The 16,944-nt window shown below is 55.9% G+C and overlaps 1 protein-coding gene and 1 pseudogene across 1 annotated transcript in view; one reads left to right on the top strand and one right to left on the bottom strand.

The window, feature by feature from the left end:
* The window catches only part of LOC132085559 (zinc finger protein 850-like), a 280,143-nt pseudogene that overhangs the window by 158,253 nt on the left and 104,946 nt on the right, over positions 1 to 16,944 (bottom strand).
* Positions 1 to 16,944, top strand: part of LOC132085572 (zinc finger protein 850-like) — a gene marked incomplete at its 5' end in the record, with an annotated part of 95,452 nt that overhangs the window by 9,690 nt on the left and 68,818 nt on the right. Inside the window, 1 exon segment of the mRNA XM_059491028.1 lies at positions 7,117 to 7,772. Within this exon segment, the coding sequence (XP_059347011.1) occupies positions 7,117 to 7,772 (656 nt within the window).

Genomic DNA, 16,944 nt, shown 5'->3' with positions numbered 1-16,944 from the left:
TCTTTTTTCCTTACTGAGTCTTCCTTGGTTTTGGGATTATTCTCAGTGCCCATATTTCCTGTCCTTCTGTTGCCGTTTCTGGATCTGTAGGCCTGGCTGCCACCTGCATCCCCTCGCTCCGCTGCTGAATGAGCTGCACTCTCTAGATATGGAGCATGGTAAAAAGATGAGAGTTGCTGCAGCAGATCAGAGGAGAAACAGCATTCGTTTAACCCATGGTCTGCCAGGGAGCCACAAAACCTTGTCCCATTCCCATCCTTTCCACGTTTGGACAAATACATGAGCTGCTTTCTTGTTTCCTTTGTTATCTGTTTCACCACTTTTCCTTTGTCATCTATTTGCCAACAGCAGTTTGAGTCATTTAATTTTCCATAAATTCCTCTTTTTTCTGCTAACAGATGATCTGATCCCATCCCATGGTTAAGTGTTGTGTTCCTCATTTCGGTGGACTGGCCAGCAGGAAGGTCAGGAGCTGGAGCTGTCTGGTTGGTTATTCCGAGGACAGCTTGTAATCTAATGATGCCATTGAAATGAGAAATGGGTTCTGTGGCTCCTGATATGAATTGGTTTGGGTTCGCAGGGGCTGGTCCATGGTGTTGTAGGATTTGTTCTGCTGGCCGTTCATCTTTTCCCCAGTTTTGGCTGCTCTCTCTAGCCAGGGCTGCATCAATTGACTGGTTTGCTCTAATTAAATCAGCCAATAGTTGTAATCACAACTGATTTCCCTGAATTTATGGTAGCAGAAAATCCCCAGTGCTCTAATATACCCTGTATAACAAAGACAGTGAGAGCACATGTTGGAGTGGGCAGAGGGATGATTCCCCCCATTTGTTTATAGTGAAGTTTTCACAACATTCTGCATTTGCTGTTTCCCTTTGCAGCTTCACCCGTTTGTGTTCCAGGGTCAGATATCTTCCCCCTGGGCTCTGCCTTGAGCTGTGCAAATTCCATCAGTGCCAGCAGGCAGAGCTTGGGGTGAGGGGCAGAGGGAATCAGCCCAATTCCTGCCCCAGGCAAGAGACCCAGGTGCATTGTCCACACTTTGCCCAGCAGTGTTCATTTGCATTTCTAAAGCTCCTCTGGAGGCTGCCTGGAATGAAGCTTCTCTTCCAGGGCAGCCATCTGGTGAGCCACATGTGGCCCCCCAAGAATCTGCTGTGTTTTAAAAAACAGTATTAACTATTTACGAGTTCAAAGTATTATGGTTAAAGCTCTTCAGTTCTACAAATGCACCATAAAGGAGAACTTGGAAAAACCCAGACCAAATATTGATTCTTACACTTCTGTCCAGAACCCACCTGACAATATAAAGTGGGAATTATTATAAAAAGGTATTATCATGTTGTAATCTTATCATTGAAACTGCAGGGAAAACAAAAACTCTCCAAGAATCTCTTTAGTGTTAGAGAGTCAAGGCATTCCTTGGTTCTGGCCTGGATGTGCAACAGAAATAATTTCTTTCACAAATAGCCTGGCTGTGCAGAGAAAATCATTCCATGCCATGTGAGTTTTACTCGATTTTTCCTAAACTTTATGTAGTTGGAACCAATCTAAATCCACTGCTTTAATGTTCCTTGTTTGCAAGTTGTGTAAGTTTTTAGTATTTGGTTTCCTGTTGGACTTGGATTTCTTCCCCTCTGATGTGAATTCGGTCTCCACACTCCTGGATTTCCTTCTCAGCCTTTCCCAGCCCAGGTGTCTCCAGCTCTGCCGGGGGCAGTGTCTGGGGTAGCTGTTGGTTGCTGTTTGCTGCTGGGCAGTGTTGATGTTTGGATGCTGGTCGTTATCTCTGTGGGTGTCTTTTGGGCTATTCCCAGTCTGTTGGGATGTTAAACTCATCTCCATTGAGTGGTGCAGCAGCCCTTAAATAAAACCTTTAAAATTCCTTTCCCCAAGGCAAACCTTTGACTAGAGAGACCCTTCTGAGCAGAGAAAGAAGATTTAAGAAATAAACTTGGTACATTTTGCAGCAGTGCAGTGGCAGGCAGCCCAGAGTGTGGGTGTCAGTGAGCCCCAGAGTGGAATTGTGCCGTGGTGTTCCCCAGCAGCTGTGGCAGTGCAGGCCCAGCCAGCGCTGAAGCTGCAGCAGTGGCAGCAAGGCTTGGCCCCAGGGGCTGGAGATGGCAGAGGAGGGTGGCCAGGATTGCAGAGGATTCCAGGCGAGGATCTGTGGGCAGGCGCAGGGGCTTGGCCCGCTGTGGAGCCCTGGCTGCTGCTGCGTTGCCTTCAGGGCAGGCTCAGGGGTGGCCTCCCATCCTCCTGCTGCGGGCGGGAAGTGCAAATCTCTGGGGCTTCAGAGCCCTTGAGTCCAGGCTGAGGGGTCCCCCCGTGTTGAGCTGTGCTGGCGGCTGTTTCTGGCCTCAGGGACACTTGGCATGGGCCCCTTGGCCACTGGTGGTGCTGCTTTGCACTCCTTGGGCAGGAGCCGATTTCCTGGCTGGGTGTTGGCAACAGCAAAGTGCCAGGGCAGGCTGTGTGCCAGCCCAGCTTCCTGTGGGAGAATGTGCTTTGATATCTGCTCCAGTGGTTGCTGAAGCAGTGAGAATTGCTTTTGCCCCCCTGTTAGGTGCCATGGTGTCAGCAGAAGATATTGAAGCCTTCCTGCTCAGGGCATTTCAGTGCCAGGCTCTCACAAGTACCCACAGCTGCGCGGGTTGAGCTGAGCATGGGGCGGTGACCTGCGCTGTGTCTGATTCCCCTTCCTTAATAACAGCCTGTCTTGTAGCTCTTTTCCCTTCGGCTTCCCTTGCAGAGCCAGCCACAAACACATTTTCTCACTCAGGCCAGGAAATGTCCCATCAATCTCTCCCAGCCTGGGTCTGGAGCTCTGTCCCTTGAGTGCAGTCCTGGGTTCCTTGCCAGCCCCTCTCCAGTGTCTTCAAACAGGAGGCTGGGTTAAACCCTTGCCCTGTCCTCAGTTCTAAATCCTCCTGTGCCATTGAACAAGTTTCATACTGTTATAACCGAGCCCTGCTCATCCGTTTAGAGGCTGTTTAGGTTGTCAGAGCTTTAACTTGATGCCAGACTTGAAGTATAGGAGGTCCTATATAGGGTCAAATATTTTAGCACTAGAACATGTTTGGCAAGACCCTGTTTAATATCCACCTATAATTAAAATTCATTTTCCCTGTCTGGAAGTCCCAGGCCAGCAGCCTCAGTTAATCTTCATTTTAACACTTGAAAATTGTGTGTTTCCTCCTCCTGTCCGTCCATCCAGTTTGTTGACTGGCAGGATAGGAGTGTTATAGGGAGACATCCTTGGCTCCAAAAGCCCTGCCTTTAACAGGGACTCAATACCAGGCTGTAAGCCCTTCCTTCCCTCTCTTGGAACAGGGTATTGCTTGTCCTGGTTGCTTTAAAGTAATTTGTAGAGGCTCCATATCTAATTTTCCCTCTTTCCCTGAGGCTGCCCACACTGCTGGATTCACTTCATCATAGGCCTTGCCAGACACTGGAATCAGAGATGCAACAGAATTAGCCTCTGTATCACTTTTTATAATATTAATTTGTGTTCTGAGTTTAGTGATCAAATGCCTTCCCAGTAAATTATAATCACAATTAGGGGACAACAAAACTTCATGTCTTTAATCAAAGACATTTTTGCCATTTTCCCCCCCTTGGGTCTGAGATTCAGAGTGGATTGAGAGGCCCCTGTGTCCATCAGGAAATGCCTCCTCTCAATGCAGACCCACCCTGAATGTTCTCAGGGGCTCCAGTGTGGAGGGTCCCTGGTGTGATGGGAGCTGTGACAGCCCTGCCAATCCATGTCCATCAAGGGGTGGAGTTGCTGGTCCTGAGGGTGCTGCTGTCTGTGCTTGCAGTGTCCTTGTGCCCTGCAGCTGGAGCCCTGGTTCCTTGCCAGGGGCTGTTTGGGTGGGCTGTCCCCTGCCGAGGAGGGCAATGCCTCCGCCAGGTGCTTGTGGCCGAGCCGTGCCCTGGGTGCTGGGGCCCCCTTGGGCCCTGGGGTTGATCCCTCAGGGGCTGTAGGAGCTGTGCCCTGGCCTTTGCCTTCAGCTTGGCCTTTTGCTGCTCCTTTCTTGCATTCACCTGCTGTGCCTTTGTGCCCAAGTGCTGCAGGGCCTTCTTGTGCCCCTCCTGCAGTCCCCCTCAGTGCCCGTGGGTGCTTGTCTTGCTTTACAAGAGAGGTGTCTGCTGGGGAAGGCAGAAAAAGCCTCTCTTGGAATGGAGAATGCAAATCCCCTCCCTCTTAATTTTTAGACTAGTGAAATGAAGGGGCTCTCGGGCAAAGATATGGGAATAGGAATACCAGTTCTTTACTAGTGTGTATAATAAAGCAAACAAAGACCAACAGCTGCAGCACTGACAGCAAACAGAGCCCGGACCCAGTCCCGGCCTTTGGGCTGCTGCGCTTTGCCCTTGGGTGCAGTTCCGGGCACGGCCGGCAGGGGCGCTGGTGGCTCCCGCGGGGCGGGGCAGCGCATCCCTCCCATGGGAACCTCTCAGAACGGAAATAGAGCAATCCCTTCATCTAACTCTTTCACTTCTTTACCTTCTATAGCCTTTCTCCTGTGTCTTGGAAAGAATTTGGAGAAGGCTGCCTTTTAACCGAGCTCCTAGTGTCTCGATAAGTACTTCCTCTAGAGAGAGAGAGTTTCCCTGAACAGCCAGAGCTGTGGTTACCAAGGGGACGTAACTCAGAGCAGGACGGGGTCAGGGGAGGATATCCCGCCGAGGCTCGTTGGGAGTGTGGGCAGGGCCTGCTGCCGGAATCGGCAGAGGGGGATCTTCCCGTGGAGCCCGAGGCGGAGCGTGGGTAGCCCCCACATGGCTGATGGCGGCTGATCCGGCAGCTGCCGGCAGAGCAAAGGCAGGTGGGAGAGCCCGGCAGCAGCGGCGGTGCCCAGCGCAGGTGGCATGGGCAGGGCAGCCGGGGATGGGATGGCTGGGACCCCCCCTGGGTGTGGTGGGCACGGTGACCTCGGAGCAGGCGGCAGGACAGAGCAACCCCCATCTTCCCCAGCATGGCCGGCAGAGCGGCCGCGGGCCAGGCAGTGGGAGCAGGGCACACAAATTGAGCGACAGCGCCGGGGCAGGTGGAGCTGCCCTGGGCAGTGAGGCCGCACCTGGGATGGAAACCGGGGCAGGCGGAGCTGAGGCGGGCAGCGAGCCGGGACCCGGGACAGTCGCCTGGGCCGCGAACGGAGGGGTCAAGACCTGCAGAGGATCCCACTCTCTTTCTGATTTTTCCTCTTGTTCCTCTCCCTTTCTTTTCCCTTTGTCTTTTCTTGTTATGTCTCTGGTGTTTCTGATACTTCAAAGATTTTTATTCTCCTAAAATCTCCTGTCTATCATATGGCATATTATCTTTCTTCTTGATTAAATGAGGTTTTTTAACGAATAAATCTAGGGGTCCCTGGGTTGGGTTTTTTGGCGATGTTTGGAGAATGAAGAAGTCCAAGGCTGAGCGGAAAAGGCCCCTCGGGGGTACATTGGGGGGTGGCGGTGGCGGCTGCCGGCAGAGGCAGCCTGGAGGAGCAGAGCCCTGTGTCCCCCAGGAGCCCAAAGTGGGGAGCCCAGAGAGGGGGGAGCGCCGCCATTGGTGGGAGCCTCAAGAGCCTGGAGAGGGGCAGGTGGGACACCTTGGAGCTGCTGCAGCCCAGAGCAGAGAATGAGGGGAGAAGGGAGCCCGGGAGCCCAAACAGCCCCGGCATCCCAAAATGGGGAGAGCAAAGCAGGGGGAGCTTTTGGCATTGCTGGGACTGCCAGCAGCCTGGGCAGGGCGGGCACCAGGCACAAGGGGGACCCCCAATCCATGCGCTACCCCCAAGCAGCTGGGACAGGGGGGAACCTCATGAACACCAGAGAAGAAGGGCCAGGGACGGGGAACTCCTGGGAGGCTTTTTCAGGGCTAAATCTGGGTGTTTGGGAGGTTTTTCTGGAGCCCAGATGGCCGGTGACTTGTAGAGATGGACTCGGGCAGAGGGACCTTCAAACTCAATGTGTGTTGGGGAAGATGAAACAGGAAAACCTTATAAATATGATTGTCTGGGAGAAGATTTTGGGAATATAGGAAGAATAAGGAAGAGTGAAATGAAAGCAAGCTTTGAGATACCTTAGTTAGTGAACAACTGGAAACAATGGTGTGGCCCAACTGAAGGTAATCCCCTTTTGATGAAACAATTCCCTTTGCTTGCAGACAGATCCAAGGGTCAGAGCAGACCCTACTGGCTCAGCAGAAGGGGTCCAAAGAGGAGTTTTTGGGGTTTAAAATGTAACACAGTATGGTGATCTAATGATTTTTACTGGCTGTATGTAAATGCTGTAGGATTTGCATCTGATTCTAGATTGGTTAGTGAGAAATAGAATATTCAACACCCAAGAAGATTGATTGTATTGTAATGGGAATCTTACTGTCTTATGCTTTTGCTCTCTGTTACCCTCTCATCCTCTCTACCCCTCTCTTCTCTCGGGCCTGCTCCAAGCTGTGCCTGGCAGCTCCAAGCAGGGCCCTGCACCCAGGCCCTTTGCAATAAACCGCAAGTTCCACGACCTGGCTGCAGAGCTCTCTCGTCTCTGTTGGTTCCGACCGTCCAACCCCCCAATGCTCCTACAAGCGCGCTCATCCCTTGTTTTCCCCAAACCAGGATTTCCCATTGCCAACCCCAGGGAGGCTGCGAGGAAGAGGAAGATGCCCCGGGACACTGAGGCAGGTGAGGAGGAAGTCAGTGCCCCTTTCCCCTCTGTGCTGCTCCATCTCCCAGCCCAGCCCAGCCCCGGCTGTAGGTCAGGCCTGGGGGGATCTCCTTGCCCTTGCCTGTGGCACGGAGGCAAATCCCATCCTGTCCTTGTCCTTCCTCCCCCAGAGCAGGAGCTGAGCATGGAGAGCAGGGAGGACAAATGCCCGCGGCAGAACCTGGTGAAAGAGGCCATTTTCAGCGGCTCCACGGCACAGGAAGCCAACGGGGAGGAAAAGCCTCGGAGATGCCGCACGAGGAGGGGCTGCAAACGCAGCTGGCGGGGATCTGAGGGGGAAAGAGCCAGCCTGGGCCGGGAAGGCGGCCGGAGACGGAGCCAGTGCTTGGAGCTGGTGCCCCATGAGCAGCTCCATGATGGGGAGAAGCCCCACACATGCGTAGAGTGTAGGAGGAGCTTCAGGTGGAACTGTGAACTGATCAGGCACCAGAGGATCCACACTGGGGAACGGCCCTATGAGTGTGGGGAGTGTGGGAAGACCTTCAGCCAGAGCTCCAGCCTGATTGTGCACCAGAGGACCCACACTGGGGAGAAGCCCTACGAGTGTGGGGAGTGTGGGAAGAGCTTCATAGTGAGCTCCCATCTGATCAGCCACCAGAGGATCCACACTGGGGAGAGGCCGTACAAGTGCTCCGAGTGTGGGATGTGCTTCAGAGAGAGCTCCGGCCTGATCACGCACCAGAGGAGCCACACTGGGGAGAGGCCCTACGAGTGTTCCAAGTGTGGGAAAAGGTTTACGACCTGCTCCCATCTCCTCCGGCACTATCAGAGTCACCTGGAGGAGAAGCCCTTCCAATGCCCCAACTGCGGGAAGGGATTCAAGCACAACTCCGATCTCACCAACCACCGGCGCATCCACACTGGGGAGAGGCCCTACGAGTGTGATAAATGCAGGAAGAGGTTTCAGACCAGCTCCATTCTCCTTCGGCACTATCGGATTCACACAGAGGAGAGGCCCTTCCGCTGTCCCGACTGCGGGAAGGGATTCAAGCGCAACTCCACCCTCGTCACCCACCGGCGCATCCACACTAGGGAGAGGCCCTACGAGTGTCCCCAGTGTGGGAAGAGCTTCTCCAGGAGCTCTGGCTTGACCCAACACCAACGGAGGCACCACTAAGGGAAGCCCTGTGAGTGCCCCGAGTGCGGGCAGAGCTTCGTGCACTGCTCCAGCTCCATCCCCCACTGGAGGAGGCACTTTGGGCACAGCCCTGGTCACTCACATTCCCTGTGATCCATGCTGGGACACACCTGGCTGCCTCTCCTTTTGGTTTGGCCTTAATTTTCCTCTGCTTCACCTTCATCCTTTAGAAACACCCAAAACTGGATTAAATGAAGGAAATTAATTGAATATATCTGAAGTTCCATTTCTCAGTTTTTTTAGAGGGAATTTAGGATTTGAGGACGTGTTCTGTGTTGAGTACTGCTGTTGCTAAGAGGAAGGATGTTAATGTCACCTTTCTTGTGTTGCTAAGAACTGCTCCCCTGACCCAAACCCCAACTCCACCCTTGGGATGCCCTATAAAAACTGCCTTTTTCTTGTCTTTGGGGGGTACGAAATGGTTTCCCAAAGGATCAGCCCTTTTCCCACTGGATTGCAAAGGATCAGCCTCATTCTCCACTGGATTCCTAGAGGATCAAGCTTTTCTCACTGGATTCACAGAGGATCAGCTCTTTTCCACTGGATTCCCAAAGGATCAGCTCTTTTTCTACTGGGTTCCCAGGGGATCAGCCCTTTTCCCACTGGATTCCAAGAGGGTCAGCCTTTTTCACTGGATTCCCGGAGAATTCTGACTCTGTCACTGTTGTTTTTTTGTTTGTACTACTGCATTCGTATTTTTAATTTTTCCTAATAAAGAACTGTTATTTCTATTCCCATATCTTTTCCTGAGAGCCCCTTTATTTCAAATTATTATTATTATTAGTTGTAGTAGTATTAGTATTAGTATTAGTATATTGTTACTACTATTATTATTAATCAAAGGGAGGGGGTATATAGTTTCCATTCCAGTGGAGGCTCCTGAAATGGGGAGACACTCCCAAGGATGGGCCATGTCAAATAGTTCCTCAAATAGGTAAATGAGTTTATGGTTATGCATGAGGGTCAATGAACATGCAACAGGCTGATGTAATCAAGCCAGAATAATTAAGGGGTGTCTCCGAAAATAACTGGGGGGTCTTGAAGGCCATAACAACCTTCACCCGTTGGTCCTTGTCTCCCATGACATCAGCCTGTTGCATATTCATAGACTTTTTGCATATCCATAAACTCATTTACATATTTTAGGAAGAAACAAAATTGGCTTCGTCCTGTTTGGGGTCCCACCCCCATCCCAGCTCAATTTGGGGTGTCCCATCCCTCTCCCAGCTCAATTTTGGAATCCCATATCTCTCCCAGCCTAATTTTGGTGTCCCATTCCCCTCCCACCTCAATTTTGGGGTCCCATTCCCCTCCCAGCTCAGTTTTGGGGTCCCAACCCTCTTTTCCCTGCTGTCCCTCCCGTTTCCAATCGTTCCCCCAGTCCCCTCCCCCATGTTTGGTTTTGGGGGCTCCAGGCCCCTCCTGCTCCGTTTTGGGGTCCCGACCCCGTTTTGGATTAATTTGGGGTCCCCAGCCCATCCCCAGGGTCACCTTCCCCCCCTCCCCAAATCCGCTCCTGGCAACTGATGAGTCATCAGCGAGACACGCTCTGATTGGCTGGAAATTACCCCGCGCGGTCTCTGAGTATTTACCGCAGTGAGAGGCCTTGGTCTGTGGCTGGCAAGTGATGAGTCAGAGTCGGGCCGGGCGCTGATTGGCTGAAAATCGCTGGGCGGGGCCAGTGCTCTGAGTTTGTGCCCAGCAAGTGGAACGTTGTCAGTGCCGCGCGTTCTGATAGGTCGGGATCTGTTTTGTGGTGGGGACGGGAGGAACTGGGGTTACTTGGTGTTTATTTGGGTTTATTTAGGGTTTGTTTGGAGTTTATTTGGGGTTATTGATGGACTATTTGGCGTTTATCTTGGTTTTTACTTGGTTTATTTCTGTTTATTTGTATTTATTTGGAAATATTTGAGTTTATTTGGAAGTATTAGTATTTGTTTGGGCTTATTTGAGTTTATGTGGGTTTATTTGGAATTATTTGGGGTTCTTGGGGTTTATGTTTGTGTATATGGGGTTTTTTTTCGCTGTGCTTGATATCATTAGATGTTTTTTGGCTTTAACTTGGGGGAGGGTTTTTTTCGTTCTTTGGGGTTATTTGGATTTGTTTGGGGTTATTTGGGGGATTTCTAGGTATTGTTTGGGGTTATTTGGGGTTTTTTTCAAGTGTTTTGGGGTTATTTGAGTTATTTGGAGACACGTAGGGTCAAAAGCTCCGCGAATGTTTCTCCTGCAAAAATCGGGAATTTTTCCTTAAAAATCCGAGAGTTTTCCCCCAAAAAACCGGGAATGTTCCCTTAAAAAACCCGGACTTTTCCCAACCAATAGCAGCGCGCCCTGCTCCAAACCATCCAATCACCGCGGGTCTCCCCATAGGAACACCAGCCTCTCTGTGCACCGATCGAACCAATCACTGCATGCCTCCCCTCAGACACGCCCACCTCTCACACGGAACAATCCAATCACCGCGTTCCTCCTCTCAGCTACTCTCGGCTCTCTCGACCTGCACCGACCAATCGCCGGGCGTTTTCCCTCAACAACTCCCGTCTTCTTTGCCTCTATCCAACCATTCACCGAGCGCCTCCCCTCGGCAAAGCCCGCCTCCCCCGCCCCATCGTGTCAATCACCACACCCTCTACGAAACCAACCAATCACCGGGCGTCTCCCCACCGCAACTCCCGCCCTCCCCGCGCGCACCAGCCTATCAGAGCCGAGCCCGAAGCGGTGCCCGCAGACCCCGGGGCCGGGCATGGAGCGGGCATCTCTTTCCCCCTCGCTCCCGTCCCCGGGACCCCCGGGAGCCGCCCCGGGCTCGGGCGGGTCCTGCGGGAGGCGCTGGAGAGAGCGGGGCAGGCGCTGGGAGAGGACGGGGGGCTCCGGGAGCTGCTGAGGAGGCGCAGGGACAGATGAGGGGTCCTGGAGGGGTCGTGAGGGGAATTTGGGGAGGGGTCTTGAGGAGGTTTGGGGGGGATTTGGCGAGTGTCTGGGGGGAACTTGAGGGGGTTTTAGCGGGGCCTGGGGGTGCTAGAGGGGCTTTGGGGGGGAATTTGGGGAGGGGTCCTCCGGGGGTGTCACGATCCGTCGTCACGGACGGGTTTCGTGATGGTTCATGGATTTGATCTCAGGGTGCAAAAAGAACCAACACGGTACAAGGGGGTTTGCAATGATAATCGAAACAAATGCACCTTTATTGTATGACCACAGCAAAATGCGATAGAGGGATTAAGGGAGAGAAAAAGATGGGGGAAGAGAGAGACAAAAGAGAGAGAGAAAGAGAGAGGGGATAGAGCTACCAAACATAGAGACGAAGTCCTTTGGTCCAGTCCAGTCGAGGACCCAACCTGTTGCGTCGGGGAGGTCGCAGAGGCCCAGTTCATCTGGACCCCAATTATACTCTTTTTCATTGGGGCAAGGGGGATGGATTTTGCAGCCGAAACAAAGGCAGTTTATTGTATCTTCAGGGGGGTGGGAAAAAAGGGTACACACAGTCCAAGTTTGGAAGCAGGCGAGAGTCATTGTTTTCGTTGTCCACTGCCTACACCTGCAACATCCACCTTGCTTTGGGCAGCTTTCCTTCCTCACCCTGTACACCTCCCCCGAGTTGGGGCTTTCAGTCCCAGTATCTGGAAGAGGGTGACAGGGGCCTTCTCACATAGGGATTTCATGTCTCAGTCCTTTGATGAAGAGGTTTCTTACATCTCTACTTGTCTGCCACAGTGGTTATGAACGGTCTTCTCTTAGGGGACCACCCTAAAGCTCAAACCAGCCGGGCTGAGAGGTAGGGAGGACTCCAGAGCTATTGTGCAAAAAGGCAGGATGCCCTGTGAGCTCAGTGTAGCGTATAACAAACAACATCTGTGAAAACAGCAACTTTGCAACACTTTCAGGCCTCAGGCACATGACTTTCCTGGCCACCAGATCAGCAAACGGGGGTTTTAATTTTTTGGTTGTCTCTGTCCATGACAGTCGTAAGGCAGATGAGGGATATTTCAGACAGACTCTCACAACACAGAATACATTTGTTCCCCCAGCTCCAGAAAACTTGATGCAGGAACAAAAACATTCCTGCAGGAACCACGAAAGGCCAAGGGGCGTTTGGCCACTTTCCCTTCCACACCGCACGCTCGGGCAAATTGCGCAGACCAAGCAGCCTTTCCCCTATTCCCCATTGGCCTGAAGACGCTCTGCACCAAGAGAAAGCTCCTGGACAGCCGGCTATCCAACAACAGCAATTTAATGTTCCTCTAGTGGGTGAAGGGAAAGGAAGTGCTGGCAGAGGAGAGGTGTTCCCCGCAGGCTCACGCGGCCCCAGCAGACGCAGCCTCACGGATCGATCAGTTCTGCACAGCGCCGCGGCAGGACACTCAGCCACGGGCACACAGGAAAGGCCGCGACTTCCAGAGGCGGCGGAGTTGGTCTCGCATCCTCTGGAGCCGGGAGGAGGGAACGCTCTGTACAGCTAAAAGGATGTACAGAGCTTGAAGCGCCAGACATGAGATGGCAGGGCTGGTGTCATCCGTCATGTCCTGAAGGGCTGCAGAGAGAGAAACAGAGGCACAGTCAGAGGCTGGATCTGCGGGGAGCTGGGCGGAGCCTCCAGCCTCGTCCGTGCCACGCAGCTCCTGGCACGGCCTGGAGGAAGCAGGAGCCAAGAAGGACGAGCTGGCAGCTGCTGGCCAGGAATGTCCCGCAGGCCCCTGCAAGGTGTCTGCGCTGTGGCCCCGCTGCCCTTGGGGCGCGCAGGGAGCGGAGCCGTCGGCGGGCGGGCCAGGGAACGCAGCTGCCAGCGGCAGCCCCCGCCGAGAGCCCGCGGGCCTCACTCACCCCTGCAGATGATGCGAAACTGCGGCTGCTGCCTTCTCAGGTAGCGCCCGGCCAGCCCTGGGGAACACAGAGCGTGTCCTGCCTTCAGAGGCACAGCTGCCGCCCACGGGCGCTGCCAGCCCTGAGGCCACACGCCCTGCTGGCCCGGCAGGGCTCAGCCCGGGCCCCTGGCGCACGCTGCCGCCCCAGGGCACGGCTGCCAGAGGGCGGCAGCAGCAATGCCCAGGCCAGCGGGGGCTGCCCATGCCCGCGCCCGGATCCTGCTGCCGGCACAGCAGGCGGGGCCGGGACCGAGCTGCGGCAATGGGGCGGGCCGGGGAGGGAGCCGGGCTTGGCGCTCACCCATGAACCTGACGGCCGCCTCTCGCAGGGGCTCCTGTGCGCTCCGCAGGTACGGCAGGGCCCGGCGCAGGTGCTCGGCCGCTCGGCTCCTGTCCTCTGCCAGCTGCAGAGAGCGGCAGGGCACGGAGGGAAAGGGTTGATGCGGGCCCTGCCCCTGGGCCGGGCGCTCCCCACGGCCGGCGCTGCTCCCCCTGCCCACAGAGCCCCGAGGCCCGGCCAGCAGCCGCAGGCGCCGGGCTCGGCACGGGGCACAGGGCCCGGCGAGCCGCGGTGCCGCCCCGCAGCAGAGCCCGGCTGGCTCGGGGCTCCGTGGGCACCGGCCGTGGGGCCACAGGAGCCTGGAGCAGAGCCCGCACGGCCCAGGGAAGGGAGCGGCGTGTGGGGCGCAGGCCGGTGCCCCTGCATGCGGCACTGGGCAGGGGCCACAGCTGCCAGCCCCACAGACTGGGCGCCGTGGGCAGGCGGCTGCTCCAGGGATTGGGCTGGGCATTCCAGGCTGTCCTTACCAAGCACTCAGCAAATCTCCACATTTGATCCGTCTGCAGCGGCTGCTTGAGATCCTTCCTCTTCAGGAACCTCACTGCAGAAAGCAGCGTTTCCCGAGAGGCCTGCAGAGCAGCAGAGACCCAGAGATGGCACCGCAGCCAAGGGCACAGGAGCTGAATCTCTGTGCCAGGGCTGGGAGGAGGCTGGAGCCCATCAGGTGCCAGGGGGTGGGGAGACAGCTGAGACCCTTCCATGGGGACACCCAGGAGCCTCACCTGTGCCACACACTGGTTCTTATCGTGGCAGTGGAAGAAGAGTGGGAGCAGGCTCTGGCTCACAGGCTTCTTCAGGGGCTTTTCTCCCTTTGCCACTACAAAGGCAATCACGTCTTGGAAGAGGCGAATGGAGAGCAGCTGCACAAGGCTGTTGTCCTGTTGTAAAGGAAGCCAAAGCCCTCCACATCCGCTGCTCCAGGCCCCCCTGTGCCCAGGCCCAAGGCAGCACCCAAGTGCCCGTGGCTGGGGGCACAGAGCCTCACATTGTCAAAGAGGTGCCAGAGCGCCTCAGCCAGCTGCAGGGCGATGGGGCTGGCTATTGCCAGGTCTTCCTGCAGCATCAGGAGGATGAGCACAATGAGGGTCTTCTCCACGATGTCTTCATCCCTATCCCACAGTAGCTTCACAAGGCTTTCAGTAAGGCTGTACATGCTTGGATCCTGTGTACAAAACAAGGCTGGGCAACCCCACGCTGCTGCTGCTGCTGCAGGGCTCAGAGGCCGAAGGCCTGTCCTGAAGTGTCGAAAGAAGGGAGACCAGGACACCAGATGGTCATCAACAGGTCCTGTTTATTGCAGAAAGCATCAAACACTTATACAGCAAATAATAAGCTTATGAATATTCTGTAAGCCAAGCGATCTATTGGTTAAACTATACCATCAACTCTTCCTCATTCCTTTGGGCCTACGTTCTCTACTTCTCACGTCTCTCTGTTCACTTCGTTATGATACTCAGCTAGGCCCAAGGACACGCTATCTTGCAGGTGCAGGACTTGGAATTAGCCATGGCCTTGTACTTTTCCAGTCTCTAGTCAGCTAAATTCCCAACATCAAAGCACTCAAGCAGCTGAACAGCGAGCCTGGAGATCTGGGAGCAGCTGCCACAGCTGCCAAAGCCCAGCTAAGCCCAAGGGGCTGCTTGCCCCAGCCCCACGCTGCCAGCACAGCTTCAGCTGCTGCCTCCTGCTCACCATCGAGGTGAGCACCACGAGGCCTCGGAGCACCACACGATGCATCTCTGGTGCCTTGTCAGGATCTCCAGGACTTGTTCACAGCATTCGCTCAAGTCCAGGCAATCCAGGAGCTGCAAGGCACAGAGCAGGCACAGAGGTGCCAGCTGGCAGGAGCTCAGAAGTGCACAGGGCCGAGCCAAGGCAGCAGCACAGGGCACAGGCAGCGTCCCAGGCAGCTGCGGCTACGAGAGGGCAGAGGGCTGGGAGGCAGCTCAGCCAGGCAGCGCTGGCCATGGGGCTCACCTCCACCAGGAAGGCCAGGGCGGGCAGTTCCCAGTCTGAAATGCCTTGGCTGAGCAGCTCAAAGAGGCAGGATGCCATGCCGCAGCACCAGATGGTGGAGACACGGCGCATCTCCCTGGCAGGGAGGAAAAGGCACCATTGCTCCTGGGCCGGGCGGGCAAACCTCTCCCAGGGCTGACTGGCAGAGCTCTGCTCTGCTCCCGAGCTCCCCGGGGGCGCTTTGGGAGGCGGCTGTTCCCGGGCACCCTCCTCTGCCGGCCTTTTCCAGTCTGCTCATCCCTCCCTTGGTGACAAGGCCCTGCTGCCCACGAGCACGGGGACTGTGTGGGGCGTTGCGGGCACAAAGGAGAGGGGCGGTGGGGAGAATGAGGTCTCACCTGGCCAGCAGACCCACTGCACAGTGGTGGGTGTCGGCACGGAGCAGCGTGTCCCAGGCACGCTTGCGTTCCATGGACAGCACCACGTGCTCATAGCGCATTGGGCAGAGCAGGGCCTTCAGGGTCTGCAGCGCAAAGCTGTGTGCAGAGCAAAGGCCAGGTCACGCTGGGAGCCCCGGCTCCTGCCCTGGGGCATGTGAGGGATGGGGAGACTGGGAGGACTGGCACAGAGCACCTGTTGGGGTTGGTGGAGAGGCTGTGTTGCTCCTGGCATCCCTGCCAGAAGGTCTCAACCTCTTCTGGCATCTCCTGCGTGCTGATGTAAGATTGGAAGAGCAGATGCAGAAAGAGACTGGGGAAATACTCCAGCACAACAGGCGAGCGCCAGGCCAGATTGAAGATTTTCCACAGTGCCACGGTTGCCTGCAAGAAATAAAACAGCCAGAGACAACACTCAGTGGCCAAGACATCCACGTGGCAGGGCCCGAGCATGCGAGGGAGAGGCCAGGGGAGACACGGGGGGAGCAGCCGGCCTGGTGCCCCTGAGCCCTGCCCCTAAGGCAGGATTCAGCCCAGTGCTTGAGGCAGGGAGATGCAGCTGGGGGGAGGACAGAGAGCTGGCTGCTGGAGAGGCAGCCTGGGGGCTGGCAAAGGCCGGCACCAGAAACTCACAGCCAGGGCAAAGACTCCTGCGTTGTCCCCATCGGAGGTGTACATGCTGTGCACTGGCCAGGCGCTCAGCACATGGAGGAGCAGCTGCAGCGCCGGCTCCGCAGTCCTGCTCGAGGACATGATGGTTCCCCACATGGTGGCGGCAGCTCTGTGGGGTCAGAGCTCTGTGTCAGGGCGGGCTCGGCCACAGCGCCGTGGCCTGGGCAGCTGCAGGGCCCCGCGCTGGCCCTCAGCCGAGCGTCTGCCCACTGCTCCTGGCCGGCAGCGGCCAGCCAGCCCACGTGGGTACAGGCCCGGAGGGGCAGGGAGGGAGCGTGGCACCAGGCTCAGGAGCTGACATGGCAGCACTGGAAAACAGAGGAGCCAGAGGATCCTGGAACTGCCCGCCTGTCAGGCAGTCAGCAGGGACAGGCTCTACAGGGTGACGGGCTGGTGAAGCCTAAGCCCTCAAGGCACGTGGGGCTGCCCTACCTGTCACACGATGGGGCCCAGCGCAAGAGGGTGATCAGCACGTCACAGGGGTGTTCCTGGGTCAGCTCCAGAAGGGCCTTGTCCAGCCTGTGCCCAGCAGCCTCATTGGCCGTGAGCCACTGGTGGATGTACCTCACCATCAGGGCCAGGGCCCTCAGCCCGACTTCGGAACAACCCCGGGGCCTCCCAGTCCGTCCCAGTCCATCCCTGTGCCTGCCCGGCGTGTCCATCCCGTATAGGTTGTCCGTGTAGCCGGCTCCTTTCAGCCAATGAGAGCGCGTCTCTCTGGTGACTCATCGGTTGCCATGCAGAGTCCCTGGCGCTGAAATCCCGAGGGCCCCGCGCTGGACTCGGCCTCCCAGTGCCGCGCACTTCATTCCCAGTTAATTCCAG

This window comes from Ammospiza nelsoni, chromosome 31, assembly GCF_027579445.1.
Source record: "Ammospiza nelsoni isolate bAmmNel1 chromosome 31, bAmmNel1.pri, whole genome shotgun sequence".
Taxonomy (NCBI): Eukaryota; Metazoa; Chordata; class Aves; order Passeriformes; family Passerellidae; genus Ammospiza; species Ammospiza nelsoni.
The sequence above is the reverse complement of the archived record's forward strand: the minus strand, read 5'-3'. Positions and strand labels throughout refer to the sequence as shown.